The 24,135-nt window shown below is 38.4% G+C and overlaps 1 protein-coding gene across 1 annotated transcript; it reads left to right on the forward strand.

Moving 5' to 3' along the window:
• Positions 1-12,191: 12,191 nt before the first annotated feature.
• Positions 12,192-21,553, forward strand: wdr41 (WD repeat domain 41). The gene is made up of 14 exons (XM_080509802.1): positions 12,192-12,320; positions 12,444-12,519; positions 14,967-15,082; positions 15,905-15,953; positions 16,058-16,186; positions 16,648-16,710; positions 17,361-17,472; positions 17,612-17,674; positions 18,355-18,459; positions 18,564-18,751; positions 18,831-18,952; positions 20,791-20,876; positions 20,978-21,111; positions 21,248-21,553. The coding sequence occupies exons 2-14, from the start codon at positions 12,472-12,474 to the stop codon at positions 21,386-21,388; spliced, it is 1,356 nt and encodes a 451-aa protein (XP_080365928.1). The 5' UTR covers positions 12,192-12,320; positions 12,444-12,471; the 3' UTR covers positions 21,389-21,553.
• Positions 21,554-24,135: the final 2,582 nt, after the last annotated feature.

Below are 24,135 nucleotides of genomic sequence, written 5' to 3' on the forward strand. Positions count from 1 at the left end.
CTGTGATTATCTGAGAGGTCTTTGTTTTAGGTATTGTAAGATTTGCTCAAATGTACAGAAAAAAATTACAATATTAAAGTTTAAAATACAATCTGGTTACATACAGGCAAACCTATTTTGTCAATAAAATGTGATATAGAAATAGAAATAATCTTCATTCAGTTAAGTTCATGATTTGATGAATCAGAATAAAATTCTGAGTGACGCTATTTGTGCGAAATTGAGGTTAATATTAATTTGCGAATACCTTTCAGATGTAAACGGGTTACACTATGCAGAGAAACTACATTTCTATAGTTTAAAAGTCCAATTAATTACTTATAGTAAAAGATGAATTTGACCCATGTTAACATTAAATCTAGTTTGCTTTTAAATTCAGTAAACGTTGAAGTCTCAGAGTATCATTTGCCTTTGACTCTTAGTTCGGGACACTTGAAGAAACATGGGTTGGCATTTGTAAATAGTTGGATGTTATACAATTGAAAAGTATTTTACATGACAGCAGAGCCTATAAACACTGTTCCAATTCCAGTCTTGTGTTTCTGTTTCTGGACAAACTTTCTTCCTGTAGCTGGAGAGCAGCCATATCCAGAAAAAAAAACCCTCCACTGTATACATTAGGTCCTCCAGGAGCAGCTCCACACTAAATGCTCAAATATAAATGAGCAATTTAGGGGAGATCAGAGGTGTCAAACTCAATCTCAGTAAGGACCAAGCTGACAAATTAGCAACGAGCCAAAGGTGTGTCTTCTCACTTTTTATTCATTCATTTTTTTTTTTTTTGCTGATAATACAAAATAATTTCCTGCTTAATATCCGGAAAACGTCAAAACACGAAGCTCACAGAAACAGAACAAGTCACATCCCACTGTTTAGTGTTTAAATTGAGGAAATATACACATTTAAGGCATTTTAGATGTTAAAAGACACAAACTACTGTGCTAAAATCTTATTTTAAATGATTTGTTATCTGTTTATTCACTTTCCTCCACTGGCGAGTACCTTTAAGTTAAAGTAATAACTTTACTTTATTACTTCAACACAGCTTGGTTGGTAAATAATTTTAACCTAAACCACCAAAAGTGTTTCTCACGATTCATGAAAATATCACTTCAGTTCTGAAATATCTGGAATAATGCAACAAATTCAAAGGATGAAACAAACAAGCTCAGTGAAAAAGACACAAACACAATGAACTGTGTTACACTATTTTGATGAATCTGTGACCTTTGATATACTTTTAACCCACATGTCACAGTGTTTGAACAGAAGTGTTATTAATTTTTGATTATACACTACAATCTGCTTGCAAGTACAATATAAAAAGTGTGCAAGTCTTAAATTGAATTTATTACCTTCACAATCACTCCTATCCACTTTAAACCGCATTACATTTAGTTTAGAACATTAACATAACAACACAATTGTACAAACATTTATGGTCTTTGTCCACCTGAAATGAAAACTGTAAATGTGCCACCTGCAATACTTAATAACATATTATTTGTTTATATACTTTACATAGAGCAACAAATAAAGAACACAGGGATACATTGCCTGAAAAGAAAACTGCAGTAAAAGCTTCTTTCTGTGATTATGAGCCAAAATAAACACAATGTAACATTTTATTGAACTTAATTGAAATTTCAGTGAACATTGTTTCAAAATTAGGAATTGATTAATGCATCTTCAAACCTTTTGTAAGGTTTTGGAAGAAATTTCGAAGTGTTAAAAGAGTGTTTTACTGGATTCTTATTAATTATGTGTTTATATATCTGCATCTGCTTTTAGAGTGCCGCGTCTACTTGTTAAAGTATTCAGTGAAAGGAGGTTTCAAGATTGTCATGATTTATTTCAGGGAGGTGAAACGTGCAACAAACAAGGAAAACATAAAGGCACTTTGTGCATTGTGCACTTCTTTTCTGCACTATGCAACATTTCTAATAATTTCAGTAAACTTCATAGTTGGATTAGTGTTACAAATAAATACCAAAGCAGTTTACTTTCTAAGCTTTTCAAGTGTTGTGGATCATTTTGAATGACAAAAATGATCTTTTACGACCCAGCATATAAAAGCTGTAAACAAATTTGACTTCATTATTGTAAATCTTTATAGGACAGCCACGTTAACACATTTTAATGTGTGTTAAAAAAGGTCAACATTCACCCACAATGTTTTAAAGTTACAAAAATAACAAACCAACACCAATATGTACCTTTTATTTTGATTAGGTTCTGTAGGAAAAGCATAAAACTGACCACAACTACATATATGCTATGTGTTATTACTCACAAATATGTTGGAGAGTTCCAAAAGATAAAAACCTTTTGAGGCATCTCATATTTATCAATGTGCCGCTATGTACTGTGTCATTTCCAACAAGGTTTGCTGAACATGTCATCAATGTGTCTCCTGATACAATCCTTCATAGTCTTGAAAAAGCATAAATGTAGTGAAATAGAGGCATTATTTCATTCTAAAGGGCAAAACACAACACTTTTAGTTATCGACTATACGAAAAGTTTCAATCTGAGGCGTCATGTTTTGTCATTATTGACATAAAATCAACAAATCCTACACAGGCAGCACTTGTTTCAATGCGTCACATAACTATTTTCTCATACTTCATGTGATTCTTATTAACTCTCCATAGATAGTTTGGAAGAAACGAAAAGAAACGAGGACATTTCCAGATACGGACACTGAGGCTGAACTTACTGAAGCGACATTGTTTCAAATTAAAAGTATTTCCCACCATTTCTACAACAAAAACAGGAATCAAAAAGATATTAAAACTGTTACGATGATAAGAATGTTCTCGAAATGATGAATATGTGTTTTGGGCTATTTGGCCAAAGGACATGTCTTTTCAGGATCTATTCAAACGATTCCGATATTTGCTGCATAAGTTTGTTTTTTTAATTTTCTGTCAGGAGGAAACGACTGCAAAAACAGCTTTAGAATAAGTAATTATTACTATTTTAATTTTGGAACGCTTTTGGCTAAATAGTTTTCCTAATTCTACTACATTTCATGAAATCCCTATGTTTTGTATTTAGTGCACCAATTTATATGGACAGCACTTTGTGAATTTTATGTGGAAAAGCGCTTTATAAATAAACTTAACTTAACTTACTTAATTCTTTTGTGCTTCTCTGTGAGTTGGACAGCTTGACACTGACGTGTCGGTGAGGTGCAGCTCACACTTTGTGTTTCAGTGCTCCTGTGCAGCTATTATCAGGTTGCTGGAGACAACCAGTGATCACTGTCCATCTATTTTTAATCCCCAAGACCGACACTGCCTCTGCTCAGCGTCATGGAAACAACTGTAGCACAAAGAGGCAAGGGAATGACAGCAGTGGTGAAATAGTTTGTGTACATCCTCTCCTGGTTCCGCAGGGTCGGAGGATACGAACACTAAACAAAGTATGATCGAAAAGGTCAAATTAAAGCTTTTGCTGGTTTTCTTTGACATGGCTCGAAGCCTTTTAACGTATTTGAACCAGCGTTTAGAGAATTGGTGTCGAGACGCAGTGTTTTCTTGAGTTCCTAATTACAGTTTCAACTCATCTGGAGGGCCAGAAGGTTGAAGGTTCAAATCCCAGTAGAGTCCTGAAGTGCTCTTGGTTTAACCTTTTGGGGGAAGACAATTCACAAGGTTTGCTCTTTGAGAGGTAAGCTATCTTGCGCATATAACCGGGTACTATTTACCAGATAATAGCGGTTGATTTGCCAACTGCGACAAGTAGAAAGCAACTAATATTTTTCGAATACATTTTTTATTTTTTTTAAAAACCTCTGTCTCCCAACTCACTGTCCTCCTGCTAACTGTCCCCTTAACTTGGCATGTCAAAGTGTATAAATCATCAAGTCATCAGTCGGTCAACCTCCTGAAGTTCGCACACAACGCCACTGTCACTGGGCTCATCTTTGGTGAGGATGAGCCTGGAGGGAGATTGACGGTCTGGTGAATTACGTTAGGGTTAGATTAATCCTAACCCAGCGTCACCCTCTCCCCTCAGTCTGCTTGATCTCTCCAGTCTCCTTTATGGAGTCCTCATGCTTCCTGGGTACTTACCATGAGTACTGAGCTGGATGGTCATCTGGAAGGCCACAGAGAGGATGTTGGTCCTGAGAGGCCGAGTGCATTTCTACACTGCCTTCATACATCTTGGATGTATAAAGTACACTTCAACCTGCAAACAAGCAATCTCTGAGTCGCAATAAAAGAAGAATAATGTAAAACGCAACAACCAAACCTTTAAATTCTTATCTAGAGCTACAGTATTTTAGCTTTGTGCGATGTTTGCTGCACATCACTGACATATATACCGGCTCTTCTGCTTGCGTTTATAAGCACAAGGAAAATAGGCATTCGGGGGCCTGGAAAGAAGACGGGATGAAGATTTTTGTAGTCCAGAGACAGATGTGAAATAATATTACATAAATGTAATAATTTGTTTCACTATCACCCAGGTTAATTAGTTTGTGGAAATGGCTAACCTATTTCTCATTGGGTAATTTGTCACACGCTGACGAGGTAGCCAATCAGTGACCCTGCTGCTGGTGGGATCATTTCTCCCAGAATGCTGTGCAGCGAGTGTGTCGCAGGGAAATGTGAGCGCAAGCCAATGTTTACCTCCTATTTATTCCACACAAATAAATGAAATCAGTCAATAAACCATCCAAGGGTGAATATGGCTCTCTCTATCCCGGATTATGAATGAGAGCTCATTAATTTTCCCGTGTGTGTGTGTGTGTGTGTGTGTGTGTGTGTGTGTGTGTGTGTGTGTGTGTGTGTGTGTGTGTGTGTGTGTGTGTGTGTGTTGTTACATTTATGTCCGCACGCTTGTGTTTCAGTGAGAAGGAGAAAAAATGATATGAACAGGAATCAGGCAAACGCAGCAGCACCTTGTTTTCATAATAATCTCCCTCAAAAATAACAAGAATAGTTCAACATTTTACAACATCTGCTGATTTGCAACGCTTATGTGCCACATCAGGTCCTTTTCAATGTCTTTGTGATTCATTTTACTCATTTTGAGTGACATTTTGTAGTCGCAGCCACACAAGGGTCATCTTATATTGGATTTTGACCATTTTCTGTGTCAAATTAATTGGATTACTTCCCCTGGTATTTCTTTTTTTGAGAAATTTGCGGTTGTTCTGTGAGTCTATTTAATTTGTTTCCCTGTTTTTGCCTCTATTGTTTTTTGTTTAGTTTTATTCTTTTGCATCTCACTTACAGTATGGTTTTTGCATGTGTTTGTGCTTTTATTCTTTAGGATCTTTTGGTTCTCGACTATACTTTGAATCTTGCAAGTCAGTTTAACCCCATTGGGGTGATTTTGCATTTCATTTTATAGATTTGTCCTCCGATTTTGGACGTTTTTGATCTCATTTTGCTTGTTTTTTTCTCTCTGTTCATTAGTGATTGTTTTGCACTTAAATTCTGTTAAATTTGTTGCTATTTTTTGTTTTTTGTCACTTTATTCTTATTTTTTTTCTTCTAAACATTTTTGTTGCGTCAAATGCTTTTGCTGCTTCTTGAAAATAGTGTTTTTCTCTTACTTTTGGTGTTCGTAGCCACTCTCTGCCTCTTTTAAATCATTTTGTGCCACATCTGGATTATCTTGTATTGCTATTTTGCATGTTTTGTGGTATTTTATCTCCAATTATTGTAATTTCTTTGTGTCCAATTATGGTTGTTTTTCACCTCATTTTGTGATTGTTTTGGTGTCTCTTAATTGAATATGGTAATTTTAACTAGACTGCCCGAACTGCCTCTGGTATGTTAATAATTTCACATTTTCTAGAAGTAATTTTCTCACTTGGGTTGGTTTTTATTCTGGCTTGGTCATCCTTCTTTACTGTAACTCATCGTGATTGTTTTGTGACAGGGTAGTTTGATGGTTTCAGTTTAGTCATTTTATGTCTAATGTTGGTTTATTTTGATGCTCTTCTTGACTTTTTTCTTTATTTTTGCACAATTGTGATTGAACTTTGAGTTATATTGTGTTTAAATTTGAGTCTTCTGTACCACATTTGGGCCATCATGTGCTTCATTGAGGTTGTTTTACGTCTCTTTACAGCCATTTTGACCAGCTTGCATCTGTTTGTGAGGGATGTATTTTATTTTGTAAATATTACTGTGCATCCCATGGCGCCCCGGGATCCTCTGGGCCTGCAACTGGTTTGATGAAAATGAGACACTGCACTCAATAATGAAATAAACCAAAATCAACTGACCCTAGATTGACAACTTTTTGCAGAGAACATACTCAAATGAGATTTTTACACTGTAGAAATGCTGGTAAATAAGTTTTTCTCCATAAAACCGAGCCAGATCAGCAGCTGTTTCATGATTTTGTGAACCAAAAATGAGGCCCAAAAAGAACACACACTCTTCTGTCCTGATTCAACCTGCGAGTTGGTGACAGAAGTCATTTGAGGCCATTCACCTCACAGCATTACTGACAGAAAAGAATCATATCCTTTGTATTTTTAAACAGTGGAGGTATGTCAGTAGCTCCACATTCGGGCCATGAATCCAAATTCATGAGTCGTTTAATTTCATATGACAGGCTGAGTCCAGCAGTGTCTTGGTGATTGTTATTCCAGATGGCGGCGAGAAAATCCCATTTGAAGGTTTTATTAATTTTCGTTAAAACGGAGAGGTTCACCGATGCTGTCTGTGCCTCCTCTCTGACGAGGCTGACTGACACCTCGCTGCTCCCTCCATTTGTCATTGTTTGAAAAGGTCTTAATTGTATTACATGCAAATGAAGAGATTTGATTTCTGCCCATTATCTATTCATAAGAGAAAATGAACAGAACATTAGTGGGTCACCAAATGAGGGAGGGAGGTGGCGGTGGCGGCGGCGGTGCTGGTGGTGGTGGTGGTGGGGGGGGGGGGTGGGGGTGGTGTCGGGGAGACAGTGATGAGATAGAGAGGAGAGAAAGTGGCAGCTTCACCCTGACGGGCTCCGACGCCTCGTAAGTTTAAAGTATAATCCCTCCACCCTCCTGTATATGCTGAGTCTGTATGTGTGCATGTAATACTGTAGGTCAAGGCTGGTAATTAACCTACGATGACTGAAACACAGCAATTACAGTCATGCTCATGTGACAAATCAAAGTGACAGAAGCTGAAATCCACGCCTCCTTCCTGGTCAGCTTCAGACCACCATTAAGTGTCATATATATTCTAATCAAATGGCCACTTCCTGGTTTTGTTTTAATGCGGTTTTAACCTGCAAAATCATACAAGTTTAAAGGATCAGAGCAGGAGAACACACGGATGAAAGAACGTTTACAGAGTAAACCTGATATACTAACAGTGTTTATGATTCAAAATTGTTTCAAACTCCCAAATCTATTGAGGAAACACAAACACAAAACAAAAAACAATTTGAATCTGTACTTTATCCCCATGAATTACAAACAAAATAATGACCAAGCAAAAAAAACAACAAAAAAAACCTTCACATATTTGTTCATTTGTTTATTTACATGTTTGGGATGGTTCACATGTCACAAAATTAAAAGCAAAATTACATAGCGCTTGCTCTTATTGTTTTTTGTCTTTTTTGCAGAACGTGATCATGTTGTGACTGTAAATAATAATAAAATAAATCCCATATAATCCCATATATTTTTATAATATATTTCTAACTTAGAAACACTTTCTAAATTGGATTTTTTTTTTTCGCAGGATATTGGTAAAAAGTTGTCTACAAAAAACATTTGATCTAAAAAAGTAAAGCACACATGGCGGACTATTTAAAAGTGGCCATACAGTCAATTGCAATAGTTGTGTGTGCACAAAGTATAGCTCCATTTTCACAATGCTAAACATTTTTTTGGTTTGAAAAAAAAATTAAAGGTATCAATTAGATGTTCTATCTGCGAGGTCTTTCTTTTTACCAAAGCAAAGCGATAAACCTTTGAGCAGTGCTTTTCTCAGTGTTTAGCGTGACGCTTTGATTCTCATCAATATGCTTTTGAAACTTTAGAGCTTAAACATTAATGAAAGCGACAATTACCAAATGTATTCGCTTTCCCAGGAAATGGTAAATCACTTACACCCTGGTGAGCATCAAAATATCACATTTCACCAGTTCCATGAGATTTAGGCAATTTTGCAACTTGTTAGATGAGAAGTATCTGCAGTATCTGAATGAATTAGCATGTCTGACCCAGTTCAGTACAGAGTTTATAAAGAGCAAGCAAGATTAAATCCTGGGATTTAAAACGGCATTGTTCCTCATTGACTTCGTTATGAGAAAACATGGTTACTTTACGGGTTAAATTACGTGTTAAATCACATATATGTATAAAGAAAGGTTCCTTCAGCTCAGTTCTGATGACTGATTCACTCATTAGGTTCAGCTGAAGTTACACCAGTTAGTGGAAGGGAGCGGCTCTGTCATCTGGATCTCAGTCCCCCCTAACCGCAACATGAAAGACGCCTGAAAAATACACCAAGATTAACTTTATTCTGTATCCACAGGGGCTGTGCAGTTTAACTGTCTTGAATAAATGTTGAGAATGAGACTTTTTCTTTTCTTTTTTTTTGCCGGCTACATAATTCAGACGTCATGGAGAACCAGGATTCCACTGAGATCACGCTGGTGTTGTGAAGAAGCAGAAATCAGGGAGAGATGCTGTGTATCATTAACTGCGGGTGAACATGGGGCGCTGCCCCGTGTGCTGAGGTCTGAGGAGAGGCAGAGGCCACGCTGGGTAAAGCAGGACACAGTGGAAACCTGATGAGGACGGACAGTGAAGTGTGTTGGTCAGGAATGAGCTTCTCTCCACTACGAGGCCCCTCCGAGCAGCAGCCCTGTTATTGAATACTGTTGTTGGCCCATTGTTAAATTACAACTTAATTCCTCTTCCATCATCATAACCATTTGTTTTCCTTACAAGCTGGAGGCTTGGGGGGGGGTTCTTTTTACCACTGCCCCCTTCTCTGACTGACTCCCCGTTGGTGTTTAGTGCTGCGAGTGTTTCAGTGGCCATCATGACTTCACCTCCAAGCTGATTCCTACCATTGGTCATATCTGACACCTCTCTCACACACACACACACACACACACACACACACACACACACACACACACACACACACACACACACACACACACACACACACACACACCAGAAACCTCGTCATCTTATCTGCACTTTGAGGATTTCTTGGACTTTCTCCACCTCCTACTGGGTTGGCGAGCTCCGAATATGGAGTTTGATTCAGACATTCAGTGATTCTAAAGGGTAAAGATTTTCAGCTTATTTTCATGAAGACTAATGATCAGAACCACTTTATGTAGTAAAAGAATACGAGGACGCATTTTTTTACATTTCACATTTTACCAATAAAGACTAAATGTCTTAAAACGTTAAAATGTTGATTCAATAAAGTCTGAAGATAAAATTTGTCTCAGCATTATGACTATTTCCTCAAAAAATTTTAATGATAACATTTATCATTATTCTTGATGTTTCAATCTTTTGTTTTCTTTATTCTCGCTGCTGCTTTCTCACCTTACACTGCCATTTCATCCATATTATTATCATCTCATCTTCATTTGTTATTTCTTTTTTTTTTTAACCATCATTTTCTCTCGTTCCTTCCTTGTATTTCAACTTTATCCTCATAATATAGAGAACACTCGCTTGCTTACATTGCTCATTCCTCACAGTGTCCCCACATCTACTGGATGGATGGGTACATTCCCACACCATTAATCCAATTGACTTTGTTTATCCTTCATTGTTTTGAGAACTGCCTTCGCTAAGGAGACATTTATTGACAGCTGTGAGGATGATTGTAATAAAATTTCACCTCATACTCTTGTCCTTCAGGGATAAAAAAAAAAATGTTGTCACAGTTACACAGTTTGGTGATCTTCATGCCGGGCTCAAAGGAAAACTTTTAATTAGTTAAAATTCCCACGAGCTTCAGATTTGCTTTGTTTTATTGTGACACATTAGAAAAGATGAATATGCTCATCTATGCTGGAAAAGACAAGCAACCAAGTAATAATATATTTATTGCTCATTTGACTCTTTTATAACGAGGATGACTATATTTATTTTTGATTGATAACTTTATACCTTTATTACTGCATGTTATAAATATGGGAAACACATGTGAATATTGTGTCTTGGGGCCCACTTCGAGTTGTCACTCCATTGCAAAACTGTTGGTTTGATCCCCCCTCTCCCCGTGTCCCTATGTTATAGAGCCCTTGAGCAAGACATTGAACCCCACATTGCTCATAATGGATGTACTGAATGCCCTACATGGTAGCCATCGCTATTGAGCTATGTGTGGCAATGAAAAGTGCTTTGAGGACTGCTGGGACAGTGAAAATATTTTATATAAATGAAATCCATTTGGGCATTTATTGATTAGTAGATACTGACACAAATCACAATATTTCTGGTAGTTTTGGTTTTTCTCAGCATCATGACCCAAACCTGTTAATGGTGACATGATATAATTATAGGGCTTAAATGTCTTTTTAAATGTCTTTTTTTCCCCCTATAGACTTCAGTCTGTTGTATTGGTCCAAATAAAAATTAATTTTCATGGCCTCCACATGAAAGCTTCTATCTAAATAAACCTGCCTCGTTCAAAGCAGCTTGAAGAGCCTTGAGTGTACCTGCAGGGTTTTGTTGCTTTGGATACTTGGATCACACTCCCCCACATTTTTCTTTCTTTTTTAAAGTTAATTATACACTGATTCAAACCACTCCCCTGGAATCTATACATTTAACCCACATCCATTCAGATGGGTGACAGATAAAGCAGTGAAACAAACCGAGCCTGGCCCATTCTCACATCTAAAGCCCAACCAATCCCTCTCCCCAACCCTCCTCCTTTCTCCAGCTGCCCTTGAGCTTTTCTATTACCGCATGGAAAGCACCTCGCAGCCCCTGACAAGCGCGGCGGATCGACACTAAATCAGAAATCAGTGCCAGCAGCAGATCTGAGCCACCATGAAGGTCACAGGCCCTACACTGCGTGTCGTCTCAATCGGGGGAGCAGCAGTGAGACACAGAGTGGGTGATGTGTGACTCTGTGACTACGTGTGCGTGGTTTTTTTTAAGAGGGGATACACTGAGAGAGACGGGTGGATTGAAGAGAGGAGGAAGAAGAGCTGGATGAAGAGGAGGGCAGCATTTAAGCAGAAGTCATGGGAAAGAAATGTAGAAATGAGGAAAAGCAGGAGGAACACAGATCGACTCACGCAACGCAATAAAGTCAATGATTTTTAATTTTACTGTTCAAGCAATCATTATTTAATAACAGCAATACAAGAGGAAACAATTTACACACTCAATGACTTTTCTTGACAAATCAGGAGATGGACCCTTCCCTGATCTTGTGGGATTGTTACACACTGCCATCTAGTTGCCACATGGTGAATTTAAACACTAAAAGATGCAACTAAAATATTTAATATTCAATAAGTGTCACAACCACAGATACTCTTTACACCGTATCTGGAAGGAGGGCAATAAATGTTAATGAGTGGGAGACATCAATATATATGACACTGTGGAAGGCTTAGCCACAAGTTCCACTTAGTTTAGCTGATTATGAATACAGTACATCACTTATTTGGCTGAATTATTTAGAATACCAACCGTGAAATGTATGTTATTTTGAGTAAAATAGGATATTTTCATTTCACATATGTACAAGCATTTTATGAATTGGAATTATAATTCATTAGGTGTTCATTATTAATTTAGCTCTTTGAAATGTACTTTGAAAGCATTCTGTTAGCCAGGATCACCATCAACTGATATAAGAGATTTTCTCAAAAGGAAAATTAAGGTTGAACTTTGAAAAGATGACATTGAAACATATGCATACATTTATAAATAAACAATATGGCAAAGTCAATAAACAGAGTTGATGTCTTTCATAATATGAGCGGTGGATGCATATATCTAAACAAAAAAGCACACCGCAATTGTATAGTAGTAATATTTTCTTAAACTATTATTGAGGAGCATAAAATGATTAACGTCATTTTATGAAGTGGTATTTCCTTTTTTGTCAATATTATCAATCGCGGTGGCACATTTTTGTCCTTCGGAAGCTTCCGTAGCGGGAGTCACATGATCCGTATGTTGTGGTCGTGACAGAAAATCACATTTTACACCATGTAGCGTAAATACGACACAGTTAAAGTGACATTTCTCTGATCTGCTTGAAATATCTGGTGGTTTTATCGGTACATCCTCTAAAAGTGACAAGAGGACGAGAAGCGAAAGCGTTTTTCTCTGGTGACAGCTGGTAAGATGTTGTGTTTCTGTCACGTCTGCTCGCTACGTCTTGCTTCCTCTTTCTGTTAAACACACATAAAACATACATTTGTGTTTAAAACATGGATACACCCCCTTTTTACCCCCCTAACAGGTAACATTTGCTGAGAAAAATCAAAGCCATGCTTCGGTGGATCCTCGGTGGTCGTGAAGCTCAGAGTTCAGTGGAGGTAAGAAAAGATAAACACCTGTTTAAAGCAATTTAATTGCTTAAAATGCTCAAAAACGTTCACCTGTATGTTGTTACATCATGTGATCCTGATATGTAATCTGAAGTGTGGTATGAGTTGAGTATCGTATCAGGAATATTTAGTTTGAAGCATTTTATTTACCACAAACTACTTTTTCAAATACAGAGAATCAAATAGTTGTACACATTCTAATATAGAAGTAATTATGGGATACAATTCAGACTGATAATGAAAGAAAGGGAATAGTATTGTTATGTTATGTTCTTTAGTTCTTTCTTTTGTTTGCTGTTTTGGGTTTTGGTTTCTAAATTGCACATATTCGAGGTTATTCCATATGAATTTATAGAAAAGGCCAAAATAAGCCTCTTTTTTGGCCAATATAGTTACAAAGTAAACAGTATTTATGTTTGCATTTGTATTTTCCATGTGTTGAACAATTCAAACTATTTAATTACTTGCACAGATTCCACCAACACATTTGGTATTTTTTTGCTTTTTAAGAAAGAACTCCCATTTAAAATAATTTCTGTCATATTTTAAATGTTTAATATCATCTTTTCTCAATATGCAGAGTTAAAAAATACATCTATTTCACTGGTATTGGGAGATTTATTTGTTTTTAGAAACAAGACATAAAGCTTTGAGTTCTGCTATGTAGTATTCACATATACCAGCTTTACGGACAATACATGTTTATATGTTCAGTATCAAAGTAATTTATTTGTGTTTAGTATCATTCAGTGTCCCCTGAGGTGGGATAATGCTTGATCCTACTAATCATCGATGTTTTAACCGAGATGTGCATCATTGTGGAATGAATTTGTCGTTAGTAAATAGTAAATAGTTAGTAAATAGTCCAATATTGAGTCCTTAATAAATACATCAGAAAAGCTACAGTCTAGAACTATTATATAAGTAGTTTCATTCATATAACTATTACACTGTAAGTTTAGATTAGACTCACAAATCATATTCTACAAGCTAAATTTCTCTGCTCAATACAGATGATTAAACCTGCCAATAGTTTTGTAAAAGTAAAAAAAAAAAAAAAAAAAAAAAAAGTCCATCTCTGAATCCAGCTCTTATAGAAAACGACAAAACTCTCCTTCAACAACCAAAACATTTCTATGCTACTCACTTCATGTGCTCCTTTGGTCGGTTTATGGCAGTTTTTACCTTTATAATCTACAATGCTTCATCACTTAACCACTGTTTGTGTGTGAATAAATGGCATTCAGATCAGCCTAAAGAAAATCTTAACCTGACTGTGTTTGGACAGATTTACGTTACACAGTATAATAAGTCCTGGCTTCTATCCGTAGCCTTATCTCACCACAACTTGGAACCCCTTAACATGAATATTGATATCATCTTTGATTGAAATACTAATCAACACATTAGAATACTACTCTAAATGAACTATCTGGAGTTTATCATTCGCACATTAATTCCAACTGTACTCTGTTTAATCAAATCCAACCAGTCCAAACTCCACTTCAACCAGGATGTCACCGTAGGTCAGACCACCAACAGGAACACAAAAGAACATTTTTATCTTCATAGTTTAGAGATTTTTATAGACTTTTCCCATTTGATATCACTGTCTGGCAAAGTGTTTTGTAATAGACATGTGAAAAAGCCAGTGGGGATTAGTGCAGTGTGGAATACAGAGAGGAAGTGGGATGATTAAATGCTTTATGATATTTAAAATAGAATAATGAATCAAGGAAATGTTCAACCATACACACTAACAAATATTTTAATAATCATTTAATCTTTTGATCATTTTTATTGCCCAATTGGATTAAAAAAATATACAAATACATTTTAAAAAGTGCCTCTTAATTTGGAAATGTGAACGGTAGCATGAAGGTGTATAGCTGCTTACAAAATCAATAACTGGGTAAAAAATGTTGTACTGGCTGAAAAGACCTCATTCAAAATAGCAAATAAAGGTGTTTGTCTTATCTCGTTACACTAACTTTAAGGTCTGAAAGTCTAGAAATATCCTTCACTCACACTATTATTTTGAAATATCCAGGGATTTCTGTACCCTCTCTACAAAATGTTAATGGATTTTATTAATCAAGCGGAAAAAAAATCGAACTATCTGGAAGTATTAGGTTGTAAAATGGAAGTTATAACCTCATACTTGATTCGCTCAGCCACTGAATGTTGCAGGTCTCTCTTAAAAACACACTTAATTAAAAGTGCTTTTTAAGAACATACTTCGCTCAATGTTTATTTTTCAGATTGCGTCCTGTACGACCCCTCAATTTTGTCATTTGTTTGAAATAGGATATTTAAGTGTAATTTTTAAGACAAAAATACGCTGTCTTCCCTCCCGGCCGTCGTCTCTCCGGCTTTATTTCTTTCGGCTCGACTCTGGACTCTGTTTATCTCCACTTTCCCTCGTTTGTCTGCAGAAAAGCCCCGTGTTGTGCATCGGAGAGGAACAGCCCAAAAACTGCTTCACTGAGCTGCAGGTGCTGAAAGGACATTTTGACATTGTTCGATTTCTGGTGCAGATTGATGACTTCAGGTAAGCAGACCACAGCCACCCTCCTCCTCCTCCTCCTCCTCTTCCTCGTCTACCCCCCTTCTCGCTAACCTCTCTCCTCTCTACCCTTGGCTGGCCTCTATCCCTCTGTGATTGACAGGAGATCCTCACCTTACAGCAGACTTACAGAGCATGACAAGAGCCCAATCATCACCACTGTGTGATTGTGTGTGCGCAGTACAGTATAGCCAAAGCCTCTTAATGCCGTCCATACACACATATATAAAGGTTTTGCACCTGCTAACCTCTCGTTGCCGCTTTTGTGGGGAAACGCACTACACACACCGGCATGGTAGAGTGGGTCTGCATAAGTGCTCAGATTGGGATTTATAACCGAGCTAAGTGTGTGTATGTGTGTGTGTCAGGAGGCAGGGGGTTGCTTTTACGCCTGGTCTCCTCCAGTAATAACCCCCTCCTCTGGGTCTCGTCCTCTGCGCACTCGGGTCCACAGTCGGGGGCAAAGGCCAGAAAATTCTCTCCAGATTGCTTTTGAAGTCCGAAAATGTATCCTCAACAGTTCCTCTCTTCTCATCTTATCTCTTTGTTTTATCTGCTCATCCTGTCTGTTGATTTTGGGGAACCGGTGGTGAGTGTGGTTCAGGGTCAGAGGGCAAGTTAAGGTGATAAGCCTCAGGACAGATGTTTCTGAAGGGTTTCCTCGGGTGGAGATGGAACCTACGAGAAATGAATCCCGACATCAATAGAGACTGTCCCGGTCTGTTTGACTAGTCAACCCGCTGAAGATGTGGCCAATCTCCTCAGCGTTCAGGAGCCAGCGCTTACATTTCCTCTTATGCTTTCCAGATGTGCCTCAGCGGGGGACGATGGCCTCGTTCTGGTGTGGAACGTCGAGGTAACGCGCCAAACGCCGCACATGCCTTTAGACTGTGAGATTGCTGATTGCTGAATTCTTTCTTTTTCTCTCTCTCTTCTTTTTTTCATTGTTTTGATCGGTAGACTGGCGAGAGGCTGCAGGAGCTCAGAGGTCATTCCCAGCAGATTACAGCCATAACCACCTTCACCAGTCACAATGAGGTCACGTTGCACACCTCGCTCATCACCGCCTCTTCAGACCGGAGCCTCAGTGTATCCTCAAACTGTACCAACATGTACACAGGCATCGTCTGTCGGAGAAACAAACACACCTACAGTGAGACTGCAGTGGTGGTTGGAGTTGTTGTTTTTCAAGGAAACCTCACCGAATGTGCACAAAGCAAGAACATAGACAATATAAAAGCTTTGCAAAACTGATATGACACAGCACCTCATCTTCGATTAGGATAACGGCAGCCAAACTTCAGCATTGATCTCTATAATAGACGTATATACGAAAATTCCTCTCTGATTCCTGCTGCCTACTGGTGCCGAAACTATCAGCATGGCTGCCATCTTGGATGAGGACCCACTTCACCTCCACTATGTTCTCTTCTATCGAGGAAGGGAGTCTTTAAACAACTAAAATAATCATACTCTATTTCAATTTTAAAGCAGCTTTTGTGCAAAAGCCGTGCACCGTGTCTTTTCCTTAATGTTTTTTTTCCCTTCAGCTGTGGGATCCTGATACTGGAAACAGAGTTCAGACCATTTCAGACCTCCAGTCCTCTGTAAAGGTATCTCAACACTTGCTCGATAAAATGCATCTTGTTTTACGATGATATACTCACCTGAATGGGTTAATCGTATTACATTGCAGTGAAAAAAGTAATTTCATTTTCCACGTCAAGTGGAAAGATGAAGTTTAGTGATCATCTAAAATAATTTAAGCCTTTACGAAATGCTAGTTACATTGTAAATTGTGCTGCTTTGTCTTAGTTTCAGTTATTTACACACAAAACTGCATCTGACAAATGAAAACATGAAGTAAAAAGAACAAAATGAGATTGTCTTTTGGCAGGAAGCTGTTTTATTATTTATAATTATAGTTGTGTTGTAAATCTTTCGGTCCTTGTATTTACAGTAAGTCTGGGTCCGTCTCAATAGATTTTCTCAACTATTTCTTTCATCAGGCGGTGCACCTAAGTGAGTGTTGGCAGGATATGAAACATACTAATTAAAATGTTCGACACAAAAGGTTTTTTATGCCAGTTATAATTTAGATAGAAAAATGGTAATTGCCTCCTCTTGATCGCAGATGAAGGTTAATTGCAGCATCAAAAGGTTAATTATGTTTTAATTCCTCTTCTTCTCTGGTATCCTATGTGTTGGTCTCGGAATCAAAAATGGCATGTGTTTCTCCTGTGGATCTGTGTGTGTCGTTCAGTGCTTGCTGGTGCTGGAGCGCCTGTGCATGTGGATCTCCGGCGGGGAAGAGCTGTGTGTGTGGAACAAAGACTTCCAGCTGCAGTGTCACAAACAGAACCACAGTGACACCGGTGAGGGGGAGGGAACAAAAAAAAAAACGAAAAAAGCAAGAAAAACAATTCTGTTGTGGCACCAACTGTTTTCGACTCTGATGCTACTGTTTGCACACAAACTGGTTAAAATTTAACTCTGTTTCCCTTTTTATTGCAGGAATAACTGCTATGATTGAGCTGCCTAAGAACTACATCGCAGCTGCTATGGATAAAGACATCGGTGAGTTAAATAGTAAAATAGAGGGATGAAATGTTATCAAACAGCCACAGTCCTATTGAATATAAACATTTTTTTTGACACAAAATACTAAATTTTTTATTTTGGTAGGAAAAAAAATACATGATATTCAATAGAGAAAAAACCTTAAGCAGGAGTCCAGCTTCTGATTATACATCTTTAACCCTTTTGGTGTTGAAGGGTGAATGCAGAGACATACTGCAACCCATGGCCTCCTCGCTATGAGGCGCGAGTGCTAACCTCTGAATTGTGTGGCCTTAAAATGAACACTGATCTCTCCTACTGTACATAAAATAGAATAGAAATACTTTATTAATACCAGAGAGAAATCCTTCCTTTTATTCAGGGTAGATAGATGCAAGGATTTAACTTCTGTTCAAAACTTAAAACTAATATATGTGTATGAAAGAACAGGTCATGTGCACACAAATCGTGGATTTGAAGTCCAGATATTCAGTTTTATGGATAAAAATACTTTTTAAATGAGGTGAAAATCTCCAACTTATGGATACATGACCCTTTGCTAAAGCGTGACTACCTTCACAGGACTCTCATATGCAGCAAATACTACCATGAGCATTCCATTTTGAGAGGACTTGAAATGAAAATGGTTGTCAGCCACATTTCTTAAAGGACCTTTTAAATTTTTTTCATGTTGCCAGTGATCTACAGGCTGACGGCCTCCACTGACTCGCCTCCGTCCGTGGCTGAGATTCGCCGCCTGTCCGACCACCAGGACCAGATACGGGCTCTTATTAACATCAACGGTCAGCATGTTCACTGAAACGTTAAAAAAAAGAATCGACGAGACAGCCGTTGTTTTTATGAGTGAAGGAAAAGAATGTGTGCATCTTCCTTTTGGCTCGTTCAGACGGGCTCTTCGCCACCGGCTCCCACGCCGGCGAGTTGGTCTTGTGGGACGCCATCGAGTGGAAGATCCTGGCCTACGAGCACATCTTGTGGGAGGAGTCGCAGCCCAGCGCTCAGACGGAGATACGGATGGGCGCTCCTCCCAAACCCAGCGAGATGTCGGTGCAGCACCTGACCACCAACGGGAAGGTGAGGACGCGCGTTGCGGACGACATCCTCTTGTTTTGCTGTGATCCCGATCAGTCGCCTCATCTTTTTTTTTTTGCAGCTCATTCTCGCCGCTGTGGGCAGCGGCCTCTACGTGTACTGCGTTCAGACCAAGACGGTGGTGGCTTACAGGAAGGTGGCCCACGACTCCAACGTGCTGCACACCATGCTGATGTCCGACAGGTACGCTGTCTCAACACGTCAGTCTGTACTGTTGAAATAATGTCACAAAATCAACTTGTGCTCTCGTTCCCTGCTCACTAGTGATTATGCTGGGCTGTTTTTGACGGAGGGAGGGGTCTGCTGTTCTCAAAATCCTTATTTCTTGTGAATTTTGACAGGAAATCTTAATAAAAAAAAAAAGGAATTGGTCAATTAAAAAGACTAATATTTGATAGAGACACATAAAAAAACAGTCAAACCGTTAATCTTATGGGTGCAATAGTTGTACTCACTCACTGGTGTTATTTAAGTTGTTGTAGTCAACCATATGGCCTGTGGGCCAAAGCCAAACCCTGAAGCTTTAGTACTGCAACATTACCCCATAAACTGGAAAATATGACAACGTAAACATCATCTTTACATTTTATAGTAGCAGCTGTTTCTGATCTATTCATCCCAAATCGTACAGTTTTTGTAAAGTGCAGCACAAGACAAGTCTCTCGTGAAATAGTTTTGGCATTACAACCATATAGCAAGTGCGAATGTGTGAAAATTTGCATGTGAAAGGCTGCAAATTGTCACAATTGGATGATGTGGTTTTTAAACAATACTGTATCTTGCGCGAGGAAGTTTCACTGAAGAAATGGCCTTTTTCTCAAATTTGTATTTATTTTTTTGTAATACATGCATGAAATCAAAGTGAAATTTTTAATTTGTCCCAAAATATTGTGCACTAAAGATCATGTGGCTGCAAAAGTAAAATGAGTTTGACACTCTCTAAATACTTTATCCGATTATGGTCACAGAACTGACCTGAAGAAATAAAATGATAAAATCATTACGAAGTTAATGAAAAACTGCTGCTTGGTATGAGGTGTTAATCTCATGAGTATGAGAACACCATTAATTAAAAGTTTTACACTCAAGAGTGAAAACCTGCAAATATAGTATCCTCAAACAAACTTATTTCTATATCAACACAGGCACACATACAACATTGTGTCAATACAAATAAAGTGTCATCCTGTGTGAAAGGCATCGACAGTCTGTGGCGCCCTCATGTGGTTTCAGAGGAGACTCTATCTAAGGAAGAACCGCAAATAAAATGTCCTGTGAAACTTTGTCCTCCAGGATCTGGATGGGTTCAGTCCATCCATATTTCCATGGAAGTATAAGAGATGAAAAAGTCATTCTTTTCTTTTTTTTAATTTTCTAAGTTTCTACTTGAAACAGCTTAGAAACAATTCTGTTAGGATTGACACATGAATATATACTTGTAAGTATCATGTGAGACCACTAGATGTCACTGTATGTCTACAGAAAACTGCAATAATACTGTTGGAAAAAAACCTCCATTACGACTTGTGTTTGAGCAAAATTTGAAATAAAAAGTAGAAATTTAAATATACAAGACATATAAAATGGAAACAAGCAGGAGATACATAGTTCAGAGTGTCTGAATGGCAAGAGAGAGAGACTGTTACTGTAATGGGATAAAAAGAAGGCTAATGGTGAGCAAAAAGCTTGAATCGTTGACGGTGCAGTTATGTCTGTGCATGGAAAATAAATGCATCTTATCCATCAGTGTGCCTTATATATGTGTGGGGTTTCCCCCCCCCCCCCTCTTTATGTTGTATTTTTTAACAGATGCGACTCATATTTGGTTGTAACTTGTAGTCCAGACAATACGGTAATGCTTAAACTAAGGGTGTTTCAGTTAGGCAAACAATAATTAGTAGTTTATTCACAACACTGCTCATCAGTGTGTCACACAGTCACCCCGCAGTTTCATGTCATGTAAAGGGGGAGTGATTAAAGGGAGGAAGATTGTTTAAATGTCTTCCTTCTCTCTCCGACAGTGAGCTGATGTCGTGCTCTGAGGACGGCAGCGTGAGGATGTGGGAGATCCAAGACCTTCCTCTACCTGCTGAACCAACCTCCCCAGGTCTCTCTCTCTCTCTCTCTCTCTCACACACACACAAATGAAGAGGATTGCTCATATTATCGTGGTGACTAAATAATGACATCATGTTACGTTCGGATCAGGGTTTTTTGGGATGTGGTCCTTCAGCCGGTCGAACAAACAGTCTGGACCTCCGTCAAAGAAGGTCGTGGACGTCCCCAACATGAGGACGCTGGAGCTAACAGGAGATCTCATCGGCCACTCGGGTGCAGTCCAGGTAAGGATCCGCCAGCGGCCTCAGATTTGAACGCATGTGACCAATACGACTTGAGATTTTTTAAATGAAAGGTGTACTGAAATTAAAATCTACTGCTCGATGGTACTTTCATGAAACATCTTGTACTCCTTCCCAGATGTTCATGAGGTTCAGTGAGGAAGCTCTGGTCACGTGCTCGGCCGACCACCTGCTGATCCTGTGGAAGAACGGAGAGCGACAGTCTCATCTGCGCAGCCTGGCGCTTTTCCAGAAACTGGAGCTGAAAGGAGGACTGTGACCTTTGACCCCGGAGTCTTGAATTTACAATCTGTGGGATGGATGTTGCTTGACGTCGCACGTGAATCTTGTGAATATTTGATTTGTTGTTTACATTTGTTTTGATGGTTGATATTATTTGCCATTTTGACTGAAGTTGTTGAGCTTGAAACCTGAAATGCAGAATAAATACCTCATCTGAGAAACGGAAAAAATAAATTGTCATGCTTCTAGTCTGTTCTGAAGACAAACTTTATTAACTGTAGAGTCAGTTTGAATAAAGCTTTATTCAGTGCAACTTTTATTGATTTAAAAAAAATATTTTAAGTAAAAACAGTGGAAGAGGCCAGTATATTCAAGATGCAGATGCCAATGTCCAGTCAGGTGTTGACCTTCAGCGTAAGATGACCTGGTGAGAATTAGCTGCATAAACTGGCAACATCTATAAAAGACCAAATAGACACTGTTCCAAGATGCTGTGCTAAAATACAAGTTTTTTTTTCTTTTTATGCATTCAACATCCACCTGCTTTACCCATATTGGTAGTTGGAGTCTATTCTTACCAGCATGAGGGGAACATCATTCATGTATTTGTGTTGTCGAAGAAAGTTGGAGAATTTTGATAAAAAAAAAACACTTTAGCACAAATGTGAATTTAAAACATCTGAAGAGAAACTCCATGGAAGAAAGCTTCAGGTCGGTGGATCTCCAGCAGCACGAGTGGAAAACACCACTGAATATGTCACTGATTCGTCTCCATACAATAAAGTATGTAAAAATGTAATAAAAAAAAAAAAGGCCATGAACACATCACAAATTACCCGATTCAGCCAAGTCAGTTATGGTGTGGCTGTAGCCAATCACAGCTGATTGTAGGTCTGGTTACACCCTGCTCAGGTCGCCCGTCTATCACAGGCCTGAAACATAACCTGACAAACATGTTTGTGATCGTCGGAACAGAAAAAAAAAAATGCAAAAAGAAAACAGCTTCCATTAAAATGAGGAGTCCGTATTTAAAGAACGCTTTAATTCTCTCTCATAATACATTTTTGTGTTTGACAGAAAACATCAAAATAAGACATGATTCAGAGAGAGCAGTATACATGAAACTTCTCAAACAAACATGGGCGACTTCAGGTGATTCTAACGAAAAGCTTTTGTAACTACGAAGCTTGAGGCAGTAAGCTCTTTCAAAAAAACACACGTTACAAATCTCATGGCCAAATAAGGATGAATTTGTTTGAAAAAATACTTTGTGTACCGTATGTAATGTGACTTTCTAATTGTTTATAAATGATACAAAACACAGAATTGGCACGTATTTGCTGTCACGGCCATCAGTGTCACAGAGGAGAGAGAGAGAGAGAGAGAGAGAGAGAGAGGAAACAGAAATCACTGGAAGTGATGAAGGCTTATCATGACATAACAAGCAATTATACAATCTGGTTCTGCCTCAGTCATCTCAAAGTGAGGCGTTCAAGGACCGGCTGTCATCTCATATAATTGATCTCATCATATGTCGCCGCTCCAATAATAAAGGCAGGGACGTCTGCTATGTGGATCGGAAATATTCAAATCGTCTGCATGAATAGAAATCTTCATCATAGATTAGCAAAAATATCTTCTCATGATCAGTGATAGCAGCCGTTCAGGGTTTCAAATCACTGCGAGAAGTTGTTTTGTTGGGGGGGGGGGGGGGGGTCAACAGGAACATTTAACATCCAAAACAAAAAAGTCAGCAAAATATCGAAAAATGCAGAAGCGAAGATGATAATTGGCAAAGTATTTACAAGAACAGCAGGTACATTAGGCAGTTTACAGTGTATTGCAACAATGGCAGACCAAAAACTGTGAGACAACAAGATTAAGGCGTCAATTAAGACCTTCATCATCAGTAAGAAAAAAAAAACCTAAACAAAATGAGTGTTTCGTCATGAATACACTGACCATGGATGTTGAGCAGATTCAGAACTAAAACCATGATTGACAACAGTTAAATGCACATTAGATCCCATTTACACGTAGCATTAAGATGTGTTGTAAATGTGCAAACAAGTGCATGATGCATTCAAGGACCTGTTAATCGGTCTATTCTTTATCTTTGTAGGAAACTAAAGCTGGAAGTCGGTCACTTGGACCTACTGAGGTCCGTCTGCAATCAGTCACACACACACACACACACACACACGCACACGCACACGCACACACATGCAGGGAGAACATGCAACGTTTCAAATGTTGCACTAAATTTCGATGAAGTACAAGCAGATTTGAGTCGTGCATCATAGTGAGCTGATTGGGGTTTGTATGATTTATCTGGTACTCCAGGTCTTCTCTGTCTAAAATGATGTATTTAAGGTCAATTAGTGACACTACAATTGCTTGAAACTATGAAATACTTAGTTAATCTTTCTTCTTCTTCTCCTAATTTGCCTCAATATTAACCTTTGACGTCTGATTCATGCAATTACTGCTTATCTTTTATTTTTTCCGAAAAAGCAAAGTTTCTTTATTTGTAATGTTCTCACTGCAGCAACTCGGAACTGATTAAAGAAAAGATGAATGGATGGATGTCTTAAGGCTGCAACCGGTGTTATGGCCAATCCCGTGACCTGATTGAGAAAAAAGATCATTCATTCTCAGAATTGTTTCGTAGCAGTTACAGGTAATTGTGGTTTGGAAGTGCTCAAAGCTACGCGGTAGGACTGTCGCGGTTCTACATAAAACTACAGATGATACGATACGAGGCTACATATCTCAGCTGAATCT

Source organism: Blennius ocellaris (assembly GCF_963422515.1).
Source record: "Blennius ocellaris genome assembly, chromosome: 15".
NCBI classification, from domain to species: domain Eukaryota; kingdom Metazoa; phylum Chordata; class Actinopteri; order Blenniiformes; family Blenniidae; genus Blennius; species Blennius ocellaris.